Here is a 20,996-nt window from a genome sequence, read left to right as displayed (position 1 = left end):
GAAGAAGGGTTGTCGGTTAAATCGACCATGTAACTGTGTACACAAAATAAAAACAATTAGAAATCAAATTAAGCACAAAATAAAAAATAATTAGACATCAAATTAAGCACAAAATAAAAACAATTAGAAATCAAAGTAATGTCGAATTAACTTATAAAAAAACTTTACTAGTTCTCCCATATCCCTTTTCATGATCTATGTGAATAACATGCACATCATCCTTTTCATTTTCTTCAATGAAGGTCACATTTATTGAGAAAGAAGGAGTTTCATAAATATCAAGATTCACATATTGATTTTCATCAGTACCATGCACCTTTCCTTGTATAACCAATGACCACTTTTATTAGAAGGATTTGTGATATAAAACACTTGTTTTGCTTGAGATGACATGATGAAAGGTTCATTCGCATAAGCTAACTTGCAAACACCAACCAGTGTAAATCCTAATTCATTAATTCTTACATCACTGTTGATATCAATCCATTTGCATTTAAATACTAGAAATTTAAACACAACATAATCAACCTCCTAAATCTCTTCAATCACTCGAAAGTAGGATGGAGATGCCATAACTGGGTTTTTTATATTTAGAACTATAAAAGAGCATGGAGTCGGCCACATTCATAACCCCACTATTTTGTGTGGTACTACGGTCATCCTTTGACTTTGTATAAAAGGAAGTTTTATTAATATCATATCCACTCCAAGTTATTATATTACATTTAGACTAATAGGACAACCACTTAATTGTATTAGAATCACTATCATCATTAGCAATTTTTTCTTTAAACCACTCAGAGAAACTCTTATTATGCTCTTTTAACAACCCTCTTTCAGACATCTTAGGGCACTTTTTCTTTATGATGCTTTTGTGAGCAGATAAGTAAGGTTGAACTTCATCTGTGTTATTCAATATACATAAATGCACTTGAACAACCACCTCAATACTCATGCTTTTGACCTTTAAACCTTGTGTAGCCACACCCTCACATCTTCCATCATGACGAGACTTGGGAACCCCTACAACATCCACTTCTAACAAATAGTTTGAACAAAACTCAATATCTTTTTATGCAATGTACCTCAATAATCGATGCTTCCGAGCGGTGTGGGTTTTTTGTATACCCTTTAAATATCTTCATGTATATCTCTATTCGATACATCCATCATAAATAAATTGGACCACATAATCTAATCTCCCTTAATAGATGAACAATCAAGTGAACTATAATGTCAAAAAATGAAGGAGGAAAATACATCTCTAATTGGCACAAGATAACCGCAACCTCATTTTCCAAATCGTCCAACTTTAATGGATCAATGGATTCACAACAAATTGCATTGAAAAATAAGCAGAACCTAGTTATAGTCTTCCTAACATTGTTAGACAATATCCCACGAATAGCCATTGGTAGTAGCTGTTGCATTAAGACATGACAGTCATGAGATTTTAAGCCAATTAATTTGATATCTTTAACTGATACAAGCCTCTTGACATTTGATGAGTAACCATGTAGCACTTTGATACTTTGTAAACACTCACAAAAACTTGTTTTCTCTTTTTTATACAAAGTGTGGCATGCAAGAGGCAAATATATCTTGTTACCTATATGTTGTGGAGTTAACTCTTTTCGTATACCCATCAAACTGAAATCCAGATGAGCATTAATATCATCTCTTGTCTTGCCTTGAATGTTGAGAAGTGTTCCAATTACACTATCACGTACATTTTTTCCACGTGCATCAAATCAATACAATGTCTTACATCAAGACTAGATCAATAAGGAAGATCAAAGAAAATCGACCTCTTCTTCCATATATTTTTCATAGTAGATTGTTTTTGGTACTTTCCAAAGACAACATTAATGCCCTGTTGTCATTGATAAACTTCCTCTCCAATTAAGGGCTTTGGAGCAACACCATGGTCTTGTTACCCATTGAAAAAATTAAGTCTCAGAACTAAACCTCTGTCTCGATTATTTCTGAACTATCTCTGGAAGATATCCAAAATTAAGTATTAGAACTAAATCTCTGTCTTGATTATCTCTGAACTATCTCTGGAAGATATCCAAAATTAAGTCTCAGAACTAAATCTCTGTCTTGATTATTTCTGAACTATCTCTGGAAGATATCCAAAATTAAGTCTCAGAACTAAATCTCCATCTAGAATGAGTGTCAGAATTAAATCGTTGACTTGATTATCTCTGCATTATATCTAGAAGATAATGTTCATTTGATTGTAGAAATAGACTGAAAAAGAAACATTAGTTTTATGCAATGTCATGATGCATGTATTAGGTGACGAGTTTCTCAAAATAAATGAGAAACTTGCATGTTATGTATGAATTTATTATGAGGTAATATATGCAATGTATGAATATGTTTATGATATATGATGTATGAATATGATTTATCCTGTCTTGATTGAGAAAATAAATCTCCGTTTCATTGTGATTTTGTTGTCTGATTTTATTTTGAAGATGCTCGACTGGGGATTTATGATTTCTGCTTGGGGATGCGAGCCATTTGAATGATTGATCTTGATGTACCCTGACTGGGGATAAGAGAGATGAATAACCCTGTTTGGAGAAGAGAATAGTATCGGGGAACCGGCAGTGTCGAAGATATAAACTCAGTTGTGGAACTAAGTCTTTGTTGGGATGAGAACATTTGAAGATATCTTCTTAATGATTACTATGTGGGGATATGATCCTGTGAAACCGGCTTTGTGGGAAGGCATGGATGTCTTGAACGTTGCCTCCAGTATTATATTAACTGTCGTTTCTGGACTTGTATTGATTGGAACACACCAATGAGTGTTGGTTGAAGTGTCAAACAGGCTTTGCACAACTTTGCCTCTGCTAGTAGGGACTTTGGAGAGATTCGCCTTGTGAGGACCTTTGGACATATACTATGGGTGATGCCCCTAGTACTCATAAACTTAGGGTGATGCCCCTGACTGATCGGGAAGTATCTTCTGACCCACTTGGGTGCATGCCCCTAATTGTTTGGCATTCTTGAGAGATTCTCGGAATCTTGACTTGGTTGCCCCCAGATCAATTGGCATTTTTGAGAGATTCTCGGAATCTATACCTGATTGCCCCGTATTGACTAGATAGACTGCGTCATGCCCCTTGTATATGTTGACTTCTAATTAAGTTAAGTGTAAGAGTTATTATTACTGAAGTGGTTTCGTCTGTCGGGATGACTTTTAGTCATTAGTCGTATCTTGTGCAAATTCTTCCTGATGCTAACATTTGAAATTATGTAGCAAAATATGTTTAATAATGAATTCATGAGATGCAATACATATGTCTGTCTTGAGTTTTTGAAGAACATTAAAACAGGAGATATAAAAGCATGATATTTGTAAAAACGTGATGTTTGTAAAATGAAATATCAACTCAGCACTTGTAGTAAACCTTAAGGAGTCAGGATACCTTTTTGGTGACAATATGCTTTTCGAACTAACCATGCTTCAGTTAGGACTTTCAAGGGTTGTAACGTGGCTTGGTTCACGATTTAAGAAACAAAGGATAACGACTCAAAGTTTATTTGTACCCATCCCAATCTTCGTGATGTTCTTTGATCCTATGCTCAGTTAACTTTGCGTTTAAGTCTTAGCAAAGCTTTGAAGTCGTAACATTGACATTTGATGATGGTTTCAGCACCGACAGTTTATTTGGACAGGCAGACCTCCTTTTTTGTAATTCTTTTTTCTTTTTTTCGAGGATTTGTAGTGACCCCTATTTTGAAATTGATTTTGTTATCCCTAACTTTTGCCTGAACTGTTTATTTTGAGGTTACAGTCAGCGGGATGTTTCGATTTTTGATAAGTCTCCTTCATAGGTTTTGACTTAACAGCTTTTTCTTTTTGGTGGATATTGACTGCCTGACTTAATGGTTGCGGGAACCCATCATTATTCGTGTAGACAACAACTTAGATAATTGAGTTAACTGAGTAACTACCCTGCCCTAGGTTACGATTAAGGGTTTTAAATTGTACAAGAAAGAAAACTTCTACTCCTTAGGCTCAAAGGGGTTGACGAGGGATTAACATCCTTATATCTCCACTGTTTAGGAATTGAAACAATGCATGTACATCGTCAGCATAGTCTGTTCAAAAGCATACTGTATGAGGTTACGGTATCATTTTGTCATCCTCCCTCAAAAGGCATACATCTTTAGCAGGAGTCGAGTATCACAAAACATATGCAAAGTAAAGATGCAATTTAAAATGAGTGAAGCGAAATGATTTGTTCAAGACAAACATATGCAATGCACTGATGATGATGATTAAAACAGATAATGTCTATCATGAGTCAAATGTTTAAACAAACAGAAAAGAAACTTGCAAATGAAAGTAGATCTAATGATCCAAAAGTTCGTCCGTCTAGACTTCAGTCAGTCTTATCATGACTGGGCATATGAGCAGTGATCATCCCAGGAGTTTTCAGGAGGGTTGAATTTGATTTCCCCGTCATCGATCAGATCTCGATTCTTATTCGTCAATGTTCAGTAATTGTTAGTGTCATGTCCAGGACTGTTGAAATGGTATGCGCATATCGCATTAGGTTGATAGCCAGCAGCGGAGGTGATAGGATTCTTAGGAGTGTCCCTCAGAGTACTTAATTCGATCTTCAACAGATGTTGTAATGCTTGAGCCAACGACATATTGATCTTGGTGAATTGATGCTTAGGTACGTCTGGCTTTCTTCGTTGTTGTAGAACTGCTTCAACAGATAGGTTGCATTCATTATGACCTTTCTGGTTGTACATAGCATTAGCCATATGAGGCTTCTCAGGTGAGTTGAAGTTAATGATCTTGTCGTCAATTAAGTCTTGAATCCCATGCTCCAATGGTCCACAATCTTCGGTATCATGGCTAGTAATGCTCGAATGATAAGGACATCTTGCATTGTATTTGTACCCAGGAGCAGGATTGGCAGAAACTGAATACGGAGGCAATAGAGTTATCAAGCTCCAATTGAGCAATTGTTGTAGAACTTGAGACAGCGGCATGTGCCATGGAATAAACCTTGCTGCGTATGCTGATCCTTTTTCTTCTGGGTTAACAAGGTTTTTCAACTCGTCTTGCCCCTTGGCTAAGTTCAGAATCAAAACTTGGAACCGGATATTCTGAGCCTGAAGATTTTTGACTGATTGCTCGAGATCCATTTGTGCTGAAATAAACAGCGAGAGAGAATGAGAAGCCTATTGCGGAAACCTGTTATGCAATGTTTATGAATGTAGATGCAATATTTTCAAGGATCGTTAGGAAATTTAGTTTGCGACATTAGGAAATGACTGGTCACGTCTTTGTCTGAAGAATTCTGACTTTTGTCTTTAAATGTCCTTCTTTGAGAATCAAGCTCACCATACCGAGTGGGTCATCGCCTCTGATTCAGAATATCTCAGAATTTGAAGGTACATGGTTAGAGGAAAGTAAATCCTCTTGCCCCTTGATAGGCATGATGTCTCTGAACTGGAAGGCATACGGCAAGAGGAAAATAAATCCTCTTGCCCCTTGATAGGTGTAGAGTCTCAGAATTGGAAGACATATGGCTAGAGGTGACATGCCCCTTGAGAATTTAGTCCTTGATAAGGGCACCTGAAATTGTGCGCCCTAAATTCCTAAGATCCTTGAAAGGGTTAGTTAACATGTTATGCTTATGATGTCATGATGTCATGATGCTATGCGAATGCAGTGCATCAGGCAAAGCGTAAGGTAATAAGGACGAAATGTCCTACAAGCAAATCCTGCAATGAAATAGAAGGGTAAGTAGCATACACAAGCAAGTCACACAAATGTCCTTAGGTTTAAAGGCTTGCATGGAGTTTGACTAGGTAATTACCCTTCCCCCAAAGGTACTTCTATGGATAAAGAGAAGATCAGCAACGAGTTCTACCAGTTATTCAGAATTGTCGGCCCTTCTAAAGCAGCCTCGGAATGATACATTCGCATCATGCAATGATACTTTGAGAAAGAACCTATCTGAATTGTAGTATCGGGTAGCGACTAGGTTCTCAACATTTGTCAAGAGTAGTCCCCCCACTACATTCCTAAAGGCCAAGATGGGTTAAAGGTAACTAAAGGTCCTTGAGCTCCGGCGCACCCACAGGCACATACATAGACCTCCCTCATTTGAGAAAGGTGTGCATATAGCTATGGAGTCCTAACTCAAGCATGAACTTCATATTGACTCATCTCCCACATATGTGAAAGAGGTCGCCATGACTATGCCACTCCTATCTTAAGTGTACTTGAATCCGGGTATAGGATTCGTCCTTCATTTATTTCCCAAAGCGTCCCTGAAAAATAAAGCAAGCAAAGCAAACAGTAGAAAACATTTAAGTGATCCTAAACTTTTAAGGTAACCCCTCTTTTATTCGAAAAGTCCCCAGCAGAGTCGCCAGTTCTGTAATACGGTGAACTGACTTTATTCGAAATGTACGGTAAGCAAGAGTCGCCACCGACTTTTATTTTATCCAATTAGGAAAGGCAAAAAGAACAGGAAAGACCTTTGAAAAGACTTTGAGTTCGGGGGTAGGTTATACAAAGGGAAGGTGTAAGGCACCCTTTGTATCCATGATTATCCATGGGCTCTTAATTGCTAAGCTCACTTGTTTGTTTGAAAAGTTTGAAGTGTCGTGTATGAATAGTAAAAAGATTTCGTTAAGGACTTTAGCTTGTAAATAAGCGTAGCCTTGTTTGAAAGTATTTGAAAAGAGTGGGAAAAGCATTTGAAAGTTAGATAGACTGAAATATGAGTAAATATGATGGACAAATTTTGGGGTATGACAGTACCATACCACTTTCACGGGAGGACCATTTTTGAGCACCTCATCATCACTAGAATCGTCATATTTCTTTTTGTAATGTGACGACTTGCACTTCGAACAATGATTATAGTTTACATACTTTTTTTTCTGTATAATATGCAATCATCAGAGCATGCATGTATCTTTTTATACTCCAAACCCATCGGACTCAATAATTTCTTTGCCTCGTAATAACGATTTGGCATTACATTAACTTCTAGAAGCATTTGTGTCAATAATTCAAGCAATTCAGTAAAACTTTTGTTAGTCTACCCATAATTTTCCTTCAAATTAAACAATTTTAACACAACTGACAAACGTGTAAAATATGTGCATCCCGGGTACAAAGGTTTATCCTTATCACTATATAAAGTAACATAGGCACGTGATCTCTTAAACGAATATTGTCCAATATCACGCATAATGTCTTTGAAACGATCATCCATTTCTACACTAACATTATCTCTTTGGGACACATTTGACTTTGCTACTACTTCACCGTGACATATTCATTGTGTATAAATTTGACAAATCCTTTCACAAATTAGATGATCTATAATTTCTTTCTTATTAATTTTTAGTTATTGATTTGCACAACGAACACATAGACAGAGAAAAAGCACATGAAGACTTTTTTTCAGCATTACTTTTAGGAGGAGGAAGTTTTTTTCAGCATTACTTTTAGCAAGCTGTAGAAAATCCAACACTCCATGTTCGTACTTAGCACTTAATCGATTAGCTCTCATCCAACTACGATTCATACCTATGTTCCTAAATTAATGCATACAAAGTTAATAACAAGTTAACTACGATTCATATCTATGTTTCCACTAAGCATGTAATATGAGATAACTAAGCACGAGTTCACCACTGTATAATAGTAATTAACGTCGTATATACCAATTAATATAATCTTCTTCATATGTAACTAAATTCCTTGCTTGCTTTGTAGATTAGGTTCTCTCTTATTTACATCCTTAACAAATTTGGTGTATTATTAGTTAATCTTGGTCAATCATCTATCATTATATAATTAAATAGTTACTAGTGACTACGTAGTTTGTTTGTATACTACTGTAGGGAACATTGAAAATCTTAATGGAACTTTAATCAAACTAGTACTATTTTATTGAGTTGAAAAAAAAATCCATGGTGAAATCATGGACCCGCCAAATTCTATAAAATAGCTGGAATAATAAGATAAATTATCGAAACTTAGACCACACATGTCAAAGACCATAAAAAATGCGGATGATCCTCACTATAAATGTCTTGTTTTGTTTTATTTGTATATCAAAAGCATAATAGATTGAATAGATCCACTTGTTGTTATGAAGATACCAACTTGTTTTAAAAGAATAATAAGCCGAAATAAACAACAAAAATATGAGCGAACCTGCCTCGGCAGTTGGGATGTTCCAGCGTGAGTCGTGGTGATGGCCACAAAGAGGAGGATTCGTCAGAGGGAGATCGAATGGAAGGTGTCGTCGCGGCTAGGTTCGTCGGAGGGAGATTGAATAGAGATCGAACAGGGCGAGCGAACGAAGGTCGACAGAGGGAGATTGATGCAGAAACAGCGAGGAAACAAAACTGCGGAGGGAGATTGATGAAGAAACGACAAGGATTCGGTGAAATATGAAGAACATATAGTTTAATGTTATTGGAGGCGAGGTAACAAAACAAAATGATTTTGGTGTTTGTAAGGCATATTAGGGTTTTAGTGAAAAATGAAGACATTTCACATCGGTTGATAATAGGCCCAATGTAAAGGCCCAAGTTTAACATCGGGTGCAAATCCAGGCCGGGTGTGAAATCTGTTATAACAAAACTTCATATTATTTACGAAACTGCACCTTGTAATATTTTCCATCAGTGGACTTTTCACATCGGTGCAAATCTAAGCCCGATGTAAAATCCTTTATAACAAAATTTCATTTTACTTACCAAAGTGCCACCGTGTTATTTTTCACATCAGTAGAAATAAATGCCTTATGTAAAATCCCTAAATCAAATATTTTTCACTTCAAATTGTTATGAAATCTAATGTAAAATCATTTGACAAATATTTTTCATATCATATATCTTGAAACTTGATGTAAAATCCTTTAACCAAATGTCTTATTTTTAGTAGTGTGTATTGTTTAATAGGCTGAGAGGTCGTCAATTAAACACAATAAGGTTGAAACCTCATCAGAAGCTTAGACATAAACTCTGTTGTGAGCGATACGTGATGATAATGATGAATGTTTAGATTGCATATAATTGATCGGTAAATTACATATTCTAGGTGGATGAAATTCAATTCTAATAAGTTATTATATCTCTGGAACTTTATCTATCATTTATCAATTTATATTTTGTAACTTTAAACTTTCAAACGAGCAAACTTCCGCTTAAAATCATAGTAACTATTGAACGACATTAATATCACACTTATCCTTGTGAATACGACAAAAACAAATACTTATCCTTGATTTCTCAAAACCAATACCCAAAGCGGAAAGCATCTCTCGAGCGCGTGTGGGTATAATCTTCATCACAAACAAATGAATTTTTTTAAACAAGTTCGTTTAAAACATATGGGGGCTTACTTAAAAGAGTTAGCAATAATAAGAATAGTAATAAGATGTGAAGTAGGGAATCCATGTAACCACTTCCACGTCAAGCTAATAATCATAGATATTCGGTGATTAACCGATAAATTTTTCCTACAAAACAAAACATTATTTCGTATTTTTCAAATAGTCCAGACCACCAATTGTCGGATCGAGACCAACTCAAATGACTTGGCTATTAAGGGTGTGTTGTTGGCGAGCTGGCCTCCTTTCTTTTTGTACAGGTGGTAGTGTTTTTCTTTCTTTCAACTTCGTCTTTCTAAAAGTCTGTTGTGCCCGAAGTAACTCAATAGGTTCCATCATTGTTCTAGTTGGCTTGGTGTTTTATTTTAGTGAATTTTCACTCTTTTCTTTTTGTTGTTATGGTTTTGTTTTGGCCTTTTGACGCGTTTGCTGCTCTTGCACATTGTTGCTGCTATTTTCTTTTGTTCTTTTTGTAATTTTTTGTTTTATTAATATGTAGTTTCTATTTGTTATTAAAAAAATAGTGAATTTATATTCAATTAACTCTAGGTGTAATTAGGGCTCATATTGGACCTATAGAACCGGAAAACCACCCGAGAATCGGTCCATTGGAACCGGACCAATGGACCGGCCGAAATGTTACTCGGTCTAGAAATGGATAATTTTTTTGTCTTATACCAAAAATGGATACTATATTAGATATTAATTGGATACTTTTGTCGGATATTCGAAATAACGGTCCGATTTCAGTCCAAAAAAATGATCCATCACTGTTTCGGTCCGGTCGGATTCACCCGATTACTATTTCGGTCCGGTTCTCGGGATAGCAAATATCCAGACCGGACCGATAAATCCTGGAGTCCTTTAAAAACTTTCTAAATGATAATTTTTCTTTAAATAAAAGAGTAAATTGCCTTGTTAGTAAACAAAATTGCTCTAAAAAATTCCATGTTTCCTTTAAAATTATTGTTACGAACAAAATTAACAATAAAATGAAAAAAATTATTTATCAAGAAAGTTATGCAAGTCTTATCTCCTTATCTCTTTAGAAGATTAGTTTGGATCAAATTTATCATTCCTTCGTAGGTTTAAAATTAAAAAATCAGACTTGTGTAGATTCTCTCAGTGTTTTTGAAATCGTCATCAATAATCGGTGTGAGACTAACAGTTCATATGTAATTATTAGAATAACGAAATTGGATGATTAAAAGATTTTTCTATTGGCAGAAAAGACTAAAAGATTTTGAACAGCAAAAGAAACCATCCTTATTAGTAATAGTCTTATAACTAAGAAAACTAAGATCAACAAAAATTCCATAATTAATCCTAATTAACTAACAAGCTATAGAGCATGATTTCCTGCTAAACAAAACTGATTAATAAAAAGTAAGGTTAATCTGATTGAGTACATAGTTAGAGAAAGATTGAGAATGCAAGACATCCTCACATTGTTGATATTATTATTAGTCTATAAACAACAACATCATAGGTTATTCTCTCTAGTCTATATACCTCCATTTATTACCTTTGTCTTTTGCATCCTTTCCTTCTCCATCCACTCAATGCTGTTTCTGTTTTCCCTTCTACTAGCTATCACCTTTTTCCACTAACTTATATCACCTTTCACATCTCTATCTCTATCTCTCTATGCCTCTCACTATCACTCACTCATCTTAATTTCCTCTCTTTCAATTAGGGTTTCTTCTCTTAGCTTAGACTACTTTCTCTCTTGGAGAGAAAAAAAAGGAGTTCTGAAGGATAAAAGGTACTTTCCTTTTAGTTTATTTTGTTCAAAGAAACCTGTATCATAAACAGGTAAATTCATGTTCATGTGTCTTCCTTCTTTTTCTTTTATTTTCCTTTTCCTTATGCATGTATAGTTCTTTTTCTGTTTTTGTTTCTTTTAAATAAATTATTGTAGATGATAATTGACAACACTTTTTAGGGCTTTTCCATTTTTTAAGTTTTTGGTGTAGTCAATGAACTATAATTAGCCAGATCCCTGACTCAAACTGATTTAATTTCAGAAGGCAATTATTATAGATTGGTACTTTTGATCATGCAACTCAGAGGGAATGCAAAGTGTTGTAAATTATATATGTAGGGTAGTGTGTATATATGTTTCCTAATTTGGAATTAATGAAGATGAAAACAAACCCTTATAATTGAGGACAAATTCATATCAAACCTTTGCAAGCACTTTCATGTTTGAAAGATGAGACTAATTAGGAATTCTTTCGTTGATTTTCTCTAGCAAATGAATCTAAATTGGTAAAGGGAAAGAGGAAAGAAACAATATTTTTCAGAAATGTTTTTAAAAAAGTAAAGAAAAATAATATTAATAATTAAAGAAAATCTAATGACCATTTTGCCATTGTTGTTGAAATTATAAGGGAAAACTGTTACTTTTTGACCTAACACATCTTGTACACAGTGGTCTTTTTCCGGAGAATCTGCGTAGATTAGTCGCATGCGTAGATTAATCGCGGTTTAGCTCCGACAAATTAAATTGAGACCTTATTTATTTAAGTTTTATCAGTGACATACATATATTTTATAAGGCCTTATTTAACTAGAATTTAATGGTGATAAATTTTAATTCCTGTGTGATAATCCATCTTGTCCACCATCAAAGAGGGCCATGATCTTGTACAGTTTTATCATTTGATGAAAAGTAAATAAGAAACAAAAGATAAAAATATTTGTACAAAATATTTCTCAAATTAAGTCAGCTAGCATATTCTCTTTGCATGTATATATTTGTATGTTAAAGATTAAGGATGAATTATGAATATAGAAATAATTATTCAAATTCAGCCTATGTCTGAACTCTAAACATCTCAGTTAATCATGCCATTAATTATTTGTAACATGCAGTGAATATAAGTTAAGAAAAATGGCATCATCATCCAGCTCATACAATTCACCTTGTGCCGCCTGCAAATTTTTGAGGAGAAAATGCATGCCAGGATGCATTTTTGCACCTTACTTTCCACCAGAAGAGCCACAAAAATTTGCAAACGTGCACAAAATATTTGGTGCTAGCAATGTCACAAAGCTTCTCAACGAACTCCTTCCACACCAAAGAGAGGATGCAGTGAACTCACTTGCCTACGAAGCCGAAGCACGAGTGAGGGATCCAGTTTATGGCTGTGTAGGTGCTATTTCTTTTCTTCAAAGACAGGTTCAGAGGCTCCAAAAGGAGCTTGATGCTGCTAACACCGATCTCCTTCGCTATTCTCTTACTGATATCCCCCCACCTCCACCGCCGTCATCTCTTCCTGTGCCACCGGGGATGGTGTCAGTTCAGCAAATGCCACAAAGACAGTTTAGTGGAAGTACTTATTCTTCTTTTCCTTATTCTCTTCCTTGGACTGATAATTCATCAGAGGACATGAGTGAGGGTGGAGGAGGAGGAAATCAATTGTGAATTAAGTTTAGTATATAACCCATCTAGGGTTTATACATTTTGAGATATGTTTTGCAATTTTCTTATGGCGTGATGATATTATATATGAATCTATTCTGGACTCTGGCTATAAATATGTAGCCTTAATTATTGGACTCTTTTATCTAGGTGATTGAAGATCTACCGTATGGTTAATAAAGTTTATTTGTTGGCTTCTCTTTTCTATATCAATATATTATATTGTTTTTTCTTGCCAAATGCTAGTATTGTTAAGGGAAGAGATAATTGTTAGCATTAGTAGCAGATTGAGTGCACTTTAAACCTACCTCACTGAGATTTTCTTTGAGGGCGTGTAAAGAAGATTACAATAAATGACCTAAAATTTGACATGATTTTCTTTGAGGACAGACAAGAAGGACTACCATACATGATCTAAATTAGACATGACCGTCTTTGAAAATGTGCAAGACGGAATATCGTACATGGCCTAAAATTTGTGATAACTAAATTGTAGTTAGATAATACCTCATAAAATATTGTCATGGTTAAACCATTGCAAAATAGAACTCCTCTTTATTGTAATACAGTTAAACAATGACCAATCTACATAGAAACTCTTGAACCTCTCTAAAAACATAAGAAGCAAATAATATTCCTATGTATCTCAATTCATAGTAATCGACTACACAGAATATGTATTAATATGATTTTAGAGCACTGAGGCATTATTGTTTCTCATACTCTAATGTACTCTTCAACAAGAGACTAAATAAGGTGGTATGAGGAGCATGCATAATAGTAGTAGTTAATGTATGGCTACTAATAGACCTCATATTGTGTATTCATTCAGTGCAAAATCTATGCATGTGCAATGTGAAAAGGAGATTGGTGAGTTGACAAATTTGTCGGTCATTGTTTATGATTAAGAATAAAAACACAATATATTACATTACTTTACTCCTTGTAAAGCCTGAACCTAAGGTTTACTTTAGACCTAACCTGCATATTCCTACCTCTTCTTCTTTTATGTGGACCACCACCAATCACCATCCTTTAACTTTCATTTTATGTGTTTTTTCAGTCTCTAATTACCCGTTTTTCTCTCATGACTTCAATAATGTCCCTGACAGTGTCATAGTTACCGACAGAAAGACAAAGATATTAAGCTGCAGTTCAGCAATTATCATGTTTAGATCGTTGCATGAACCTTTTCATGTTAAAAAAAAAAAAAGTCAGTGTTACGTAATTACTTAATCCACCAACTTCGGATTAGTTTTTGCAGTTACACGCATATAAGATAATCACTTCAAAATATAACTAACAGGATAAATCAAGGAGTGTGTTTTTGAACTCATGTTTGTGATAGTATTCATAATGTACAGAGAAAAGGTGTGAAGTTGAATGTATGTGTTTAACATTATCTTGTGATGAGAATACTGAGGCTGATCTTCATCCCCACAGATTTTCTTTAATCATAAAATAAAATATCTGAAATAGTGAGCCACAGTTTCTATCCTTGTTGGATACCAATCAACACATAAAACTAGGGTTTTCAATATGTACCCTAGTTTGGCCTTCAAAACTGTTGTTATCTTCAACCACCAACACTCATTCTTTAGCCAATACAGTGCAAATAGTATGACTATGACCCTCTCTCTTAAGACTGTAGCACTACATAGAACACAGCTTGCATGCATATACAAGAATTAATGATTGTGTGTGAAATACTATCAATTATTTTAGAATCTGAAAAACCTTGTTATTAGCATTTAACATTTTTTCATTGAATTGACTTTTGAGTTTTTGGTATTTGGGACAAACGTTTGCAGTAAAACTGTAAACAGATGAAATTCTAAACAAACCCTGGTAAAGTCAGAATCCCATACAAGTTGCAGTATTATAAAATATTTCTTAATCAGAGTGAGAATAAGGATAGGGTTAGGGTTTCTTTCCATGATCAGTTTGATCAGTTCCCTGGAGAAAAGTAACAGTGTCAGTGAGTTGAAGCCTTTCATCTTTCAAAAGAAGAGACAGGCCCCCACATTTCACTTTAGTATTATGAAACTTGATTGATCTGAAAATCACTCAATAATCTTTCTTTTTTATTCAATCATAAATAGTATTCATGTGTGTTTGCAATATATAATATCAGAACAAGTATGTAGAAGAAAATGTTGAAAGTCTATTCTGTTTGTCAGAGACTTTACTACTTCTCAAAGCACAAACACTGTACATGTATAACAATCAGAGTTCACGGTAATAAAAAGGCAGAACCCATCTCTTCCAACAGTACACACAAAAGAATATGGGTATTGTTTTGTATGAGGATAAATTACACAAGCAATCCCTTGCTGATAGAGTCGCGTCCATATGTACTCCTCCAATTCATCACCCTTATTTTATCAACACTATAAGATAAGATTAGCCTTATCGTGTTATCCGACATGCGTGAATGCCGGTGTCAAGTATTTAGGGCCGCACCCTGATTGTCCCAATCCATCATACTTTTATGCGGGTGCAACCATTAACATAAATTTTTATATTTTTATGTTTAAAAATTGTAGTATCCGCGGCCCCGCCCTGCCCCTCTCTCACTTTTTCTCACTTTTTGTGCAGGACGTGTCAAGAATTTATCCCCACACCATCAACTATATTTGCCTCGCTCAATTTGTTTTTTAAGAGTTTTTACGGAAGAAGTCTAAACAAGACGAATATGCCTATTTAACATCCCTATTGAAAATGATAACAATGTTATTTTAATGAAAAAACATGAATTATATATTAATAATAATAAAAATATTAATAGAGATAAAAAATAATTCAAGAGCAGTGATCTAAAATAACAAAAAAGTCAAAAATAGCACATCTAGGTCAATAATAAACAACTCAAAGAAGTCAATCACAAAACCAGAAGAAAAAACAACAAACTAAAATACATCCACGAAAATGCCATAACAAACAGGAAAAAAGCTAGACCATATAATGCTAAATCGAAACTAGACTTACGCATGCTAGCTTCACAATCCCTAAACTCAAAAACCACCAAAATTTCTCTAAGATTTACCTTGGCAAAGGCCCTGACTACCCCACCCACCGAAACACCCTATACCCAAATGACAAAAGTGACCTCACATAATATAAAAAGGTGGTGCCAACTACACATATCTGCCACACACGACACCCCTCACATCAACTACACTCCATATAATCAAACGTCGGAGAAGATTTTGCTTGGTCGAAAACCTATTCTACAAAAGCTCCCAAGAGAACGTTGCCACTTTAGAAGGTGTCCGACTCTTCCAAATCTTAGCAAGACCTGTTCACATTTGACCTATTCTCTAATAGTAGCTTTCACCAAAAAGCCACCTATCAGATCTAGATTCAAAACCCAAACATCCTCTCGATCAAACCTCACTGTCCCAATAAGGCGACCAAGTGAAGAATCTATAAGCTCCTCCTCCCAAACTCGTAGAGGATGCCTCCAAATAAATATCCAGACTCAAACACCTCCTCATAGACTCCAAAAGAGTTCATCACCTGATTTGTTACTCGGAGATGAGAAATAAGCGCTCGAAATAGACACATAAAGGGTTGTGTTAACCAAACTGCGTGTCAAAACCAAGTTAACTACCCATCCCCAATCAGACTCTGTATCATGTGGAGACATTAGAAGCGAGACACCTCTCCACCAATGAGACACCCTTGAAAGATCCTTAACCCTAACCCCATCAATGAACCGAAAACATTGCAAACCATGCATTGTTGAGCAAATATCTCTCCAAAATGAAGGCACATTCAAAAGAATCTCCCAGCTCCATTTACTTAATAGTGCAAGGTTAACGAACTTAAGACACTAACACCTAAACCTCCGGCTCTTTTGGCCTTGCACGTGCGTTTCTTCGGCTTCAAAATAGAGATGACATTCCACATTATGATTCGCCTCAATAATTCCTCTTTTTACTAACTCAACTCTTAAAGGAAACTTATTCAACAAAAGTATCCAACCAAACAATTGAATTTTGCTTGGAACATTAATTAGCTATTCATAACCTTCTTAAATCTTCAAGAATATTTTCATCCAATTAAAGTTGAGCCATCAAAATAAAGTTCTTCATTCGTAACTCCCTTCAGTTCTGGCATCATGTAGTTCCAGCCCCCTCCCGATCATAGTTGCGGGGGATCGAACTGTGGTCCTCCCTACCAAGTTCAGCGCCAATCACCACTGAACCAACTAAATTCTAGCATTATTTTTTTACCGAACCAACGTGTCTTTAAAGCAACATCAAATCATTCATTCTATTACTCTTTATGACCGAGTCCCCAAAAATCCAACTCCCACTTTTAACAAGAGTCAACCCATTAACATTAGTTTAAGATACCAACTCGAAGAGATCCAGAAAAATACATTCAAAGCAATTGGACCAATTCACCTATCTTTTTGAAAAATTGATGCTCCTTCCATTGCCTAATTTGTAAGCACTACGCCAAATTTGAGTTTTGCCAGCGCAGCTACGAAAGCGCTTTTAGGCAAAAGCGCTGCTATAGGTTTCACTAAAAACAAATCTAAAAAATAAGGAAAAAAAACGCTGCTGTATGGGAACATTAGAAAGCGCTTAAAAAAAGCGCTGGTAAAGGTCCCCTTACGAAAGCGCTTTTGAAAAAGCGCTGGTAAAGACCCCCCTTTTCAAAGCGCTTTTGAAAAAGCGCTGGTAAAGTCCCCCATTTCAAAGCGCTTTTAAAAAGCGCTGGTAAAACCCCATTTCAAATATAATTTATTATTAATATTAATATTATTAATCAGATTAACATACATAAATAAATAAAAAGAAAATTAAACAAAAGAGGGTCGAGGGTTCGTGTGAGGCCACTGGGATGTGGAAACAAATCTCTTTCTCCTTCTTCAAACGGCGACGGTGCAACCTTCATCCCTCCGATTCATCAACGACTACCATCTTCTTCTGTTTCTGGCGAAAGGTCCACCAGCTCCCTCCGTTGAGACATTCTTCTTCTCCAATCTCTCTTTCTCTGATGGCGAGCTCGCGACGGGTTTGGTGATGTTGGTGTTGAACCTTGTCGTTGAGTCTTTGTTCGATTTGATGATGAAAGTTGTGTTGTTGAATGTTGTTGTGTTGCTGGGTTCGTTGAAGACGAACCATGATGAACACGTTTTGATGATGATGAAAGTGTTGCTGTTTAGAATCTGAGAGTGTGTTGCGATTTGGTGATGATGAGATTCAAAGAGCATATTGCAGATCAGCTTGAAATGGTGAGATCCTTCTGATTTCGTTTTCACATTTTGAGCTCTCTAATCTCTCTTCTTCTCTCGCTATTTTCTGGGGTTTGATGTTTTAGGAAAAATGATGATAGCTTAGGGTTTTATGTTTGGATTTTCTGAAGGGTTTGTAAAATTGGGAATATGATGATTGATATTTAGGGTTTTTGAATGTCAGGGTTTTGATGTTGTTTTGATGACTGATATTTTGTTACTTGCTAATCTACCATAGTTAATCTTCCCCCACTTTTATCATTTTGAATTCTTCAGAAAAGTTAAACTGTTTGATATGTAAATAGAAAGAATGAAGAAAAGTGTTAGAAGTTTAAGCTTCAGACTCAATTACATGACAAATTATTTATGTGCAAGTTCTCAGGAACTTTCGATATTCAGACCATTCAAATCTTTAAGAAAATTTGTCTAGAATTTATTCACATGTGAATCTTGTTCAATTATTTAGTTTAAATAGTTATCAGAGAATACATTAATAATGGGCTTTGAAAAAGGTTTTCATTTGATATGCAATAAAGTTAAGAGTAGATGATAAGTGGCTTAGAATATCATTGTTAACTTAAATATGTATATATTAGATATATTAGATACTGTTATGTGACCTAGTTGTGGCTGCGTATTAATTTATTAGTTAATCCATTGGAATTGGGGATGCCGTTGACCTGTGTTAACTTTGAATTCATAAATAATAATCTCATTATCAAGTTGAATTCTCAAGTACTAATTTTTCTTTTTATTTCTCATTCTTTCAGGTTTATTCCAAAACACAGTATAGAGTTCGATTCCTACATTTCCAAGTTTTCATTGACATTCTGTTATTTGAATAACAAAGGATCATGCTATTGACTTAGTACAACTACAAGTCTTGTTATAAGGGACCTCTTAACGGTTTCATGTCTTGTAATAGGAATATTCCAGCCAAGGTAAACAACATGAAGGATATTCAAATTAATATTGGTGTCTGATCCAAGTTTGGTTGAAAATAGCAAACCTGTGGTACCGGATGGTCAATGCAATCTAACTTGTCCTTTGTGTAGAGGTCAGGTAACTGGGTGGATTATTGTCGATAAAGCTCGCATGCATCTTGATAAGCGTTGTTGTGATGAAGTGAAATGTAAAGCCGACTACATCAAGGAGGTGTCCCATTGTCTAATGCAGAAAACAATGATCTTAAAGGTAGTTTTATTCTTTCTGGAATGAACATATTGTGATGTGTTATCTTTTGTTAATTTTAGATTGTTCTTACTTTTAAGTTTGTCATGCCAATCCTAAATCCTGTCAAAGCATAATAATCTATGGCTTGAACAAACTGTATAATTCCTTTATTCTTATCAATGTCTCCCTCCACTAGTGCAAATGAGAGATTTAACACCAGTTTTTTAAACATTTGACACCTATTTTTTACCGGTGTTATTGCTACCGGTATTGTAAGTTAGACATTTGACACCTGTTTTAAAACTGGTATAACAAATGCATTTGACACCGACTTTAAATAGGTGTCAATGTATATGAACACGTAACATTTGACAAAAATGGGTGTTAAAGCCTGACTATCGGCACCTAATTTATGAAGAAACAGGTGTTAAATGTGAGAATTTAACACCAATTTTTAGTAAGTAACTGGTGTTACATTTTTATTTTACTTTTTTTTTAATTGATTATGCTGTTCCTTCTTCCAAAATTCTAATTTTAATATTAATTTATCACTGAATGTAGTACATATAAATTCAGAGTTTAGATACCACATTTTACTATATAAAAACAAAATATATTAGAGTTGTACGAAATTAAAAAACAAACATTACCACACATACATCTTTACATATTACTAGCCAACAAGCTAAAGTTTGTCATAGAAAATTAATTTCATACATATAGCTATTGCACTAAATATAGTTGCATCCTTGATCCTCTTCGACACATTCCTTATTCATATAATTTTCTTTTATCAAAATATTGTACACAGTAGTAGCCTACTATTAACTACCCGATGCACTTAACCAAAAGCCAATGCAGCCCCAAACAAAGCATGTAACCTCACACAAAATTTCTTGGGCATGAAATCTCTATTTTTGTCCTGCAATAACATAACCAATTATTAGTATTAAAAACTCAATTTTTTTATTTATAAAATAGGGATCCTTGAAAAAGAAATACTAATGCTCAATATAGGAATGAAAACTTAGTTTTCAAAAAGAAACAAACAAATTGAGGCAATACTCATAATAATACTCTATAGCAAGCTTATTTTTCATGTTGTCACTAAAATATGAGTACCAATTGAATCTATTATAATTGGTAATAAAAGCATATGAATATTACAAGGAAATTTCCTACCGTATCATCAACCAGAAAAAATTTATAATAGTAACATTATTTACAATGATCTTAAATTGGTAATATTTCCAAGTTATTCATGACATGTTCCTCTAAGATTGCAACTCATCAGTACATTGTAAAACAACTTGGTCATTTCAATTTTTAAGGTAAAAAAGACTATATCTATAGGAAATCAATTTGATCACTGTCAACATAAATATAATGAAGAAGACCAATACCAAAACCTGCAAAATTATGCATAAAAACAGAACACATAATGTCTTGGTCTTAAAATTCAAAGCACTACACATGACTATTATCAAAATAACTTAAATGTTAATCACTTATAAAAACTCTATAATAAAATTTTGAACAATTGAGTTAAATGTCATACATATATAAGTAGACTTACTTTGATAAGTTAGTGAGCTATTTAAGGGTGAGTATGTAAGTGCACACGAGTTAGTTTCTAATCTTAAATTTTCTATTTAATCTTTGTTTTAAAATCCTCAAAATCATCAATTACATGTACATTAGGTAATAACCATGTTTCCTTCCACATTACAAGAGTTATTTGACC

At 34.6% G+C, this 20,996-nt stretch overlaps 1 protein-coding gene across 1 annotated transcript; it reads left to right on the top strand.

Annotated features, from left to right (window-relative positions):
• Window positions 1-10,956: 10,956 nt before the first annotated feature.
• LOC131600491 (protein LATERAL ORGAN BOUNDARIES-like) lies at window positions 10,957-13,021 on the top strand. Its single transcript, XM_058872648.1, has 2 exons — window positions 10,957-11,169; window positions 12,282-13,021. Exon 2 carries the CDS (start codon window positions 12,301-12,303, stop codon window positions 12,832-12,834), a length of 534 nt encoding a protein of 177 aa, XP_058728631.1. The 5' UTR covers window positions 10,957-11,169; window positions 12,282-12,300; the 3' UTR covers window positions 12,835-13,021.
• Window positions 13,022-20,996: the final 7,975 nt, after the last annotated feature.

This window comes from Vicia villosa, linkage group LG4 (assembly GCF_029867415.1).
Source record: "Vicia villosa cultivar HV-30 ecotype Madison, WI linkage group LG4, Vvil1.0, whole genome shotgun sequence".
In the NCBI taxonomy this organism is placed as follows: Eukaryota; Viridiplantae; Streptophyta; class Magnoliopsida; order Fabales; family Fabaceae; genus Vicia; species Vicia villosa.
This window is presented reverse-complemented; position numbering and strand designations above follow the sequence as displayed.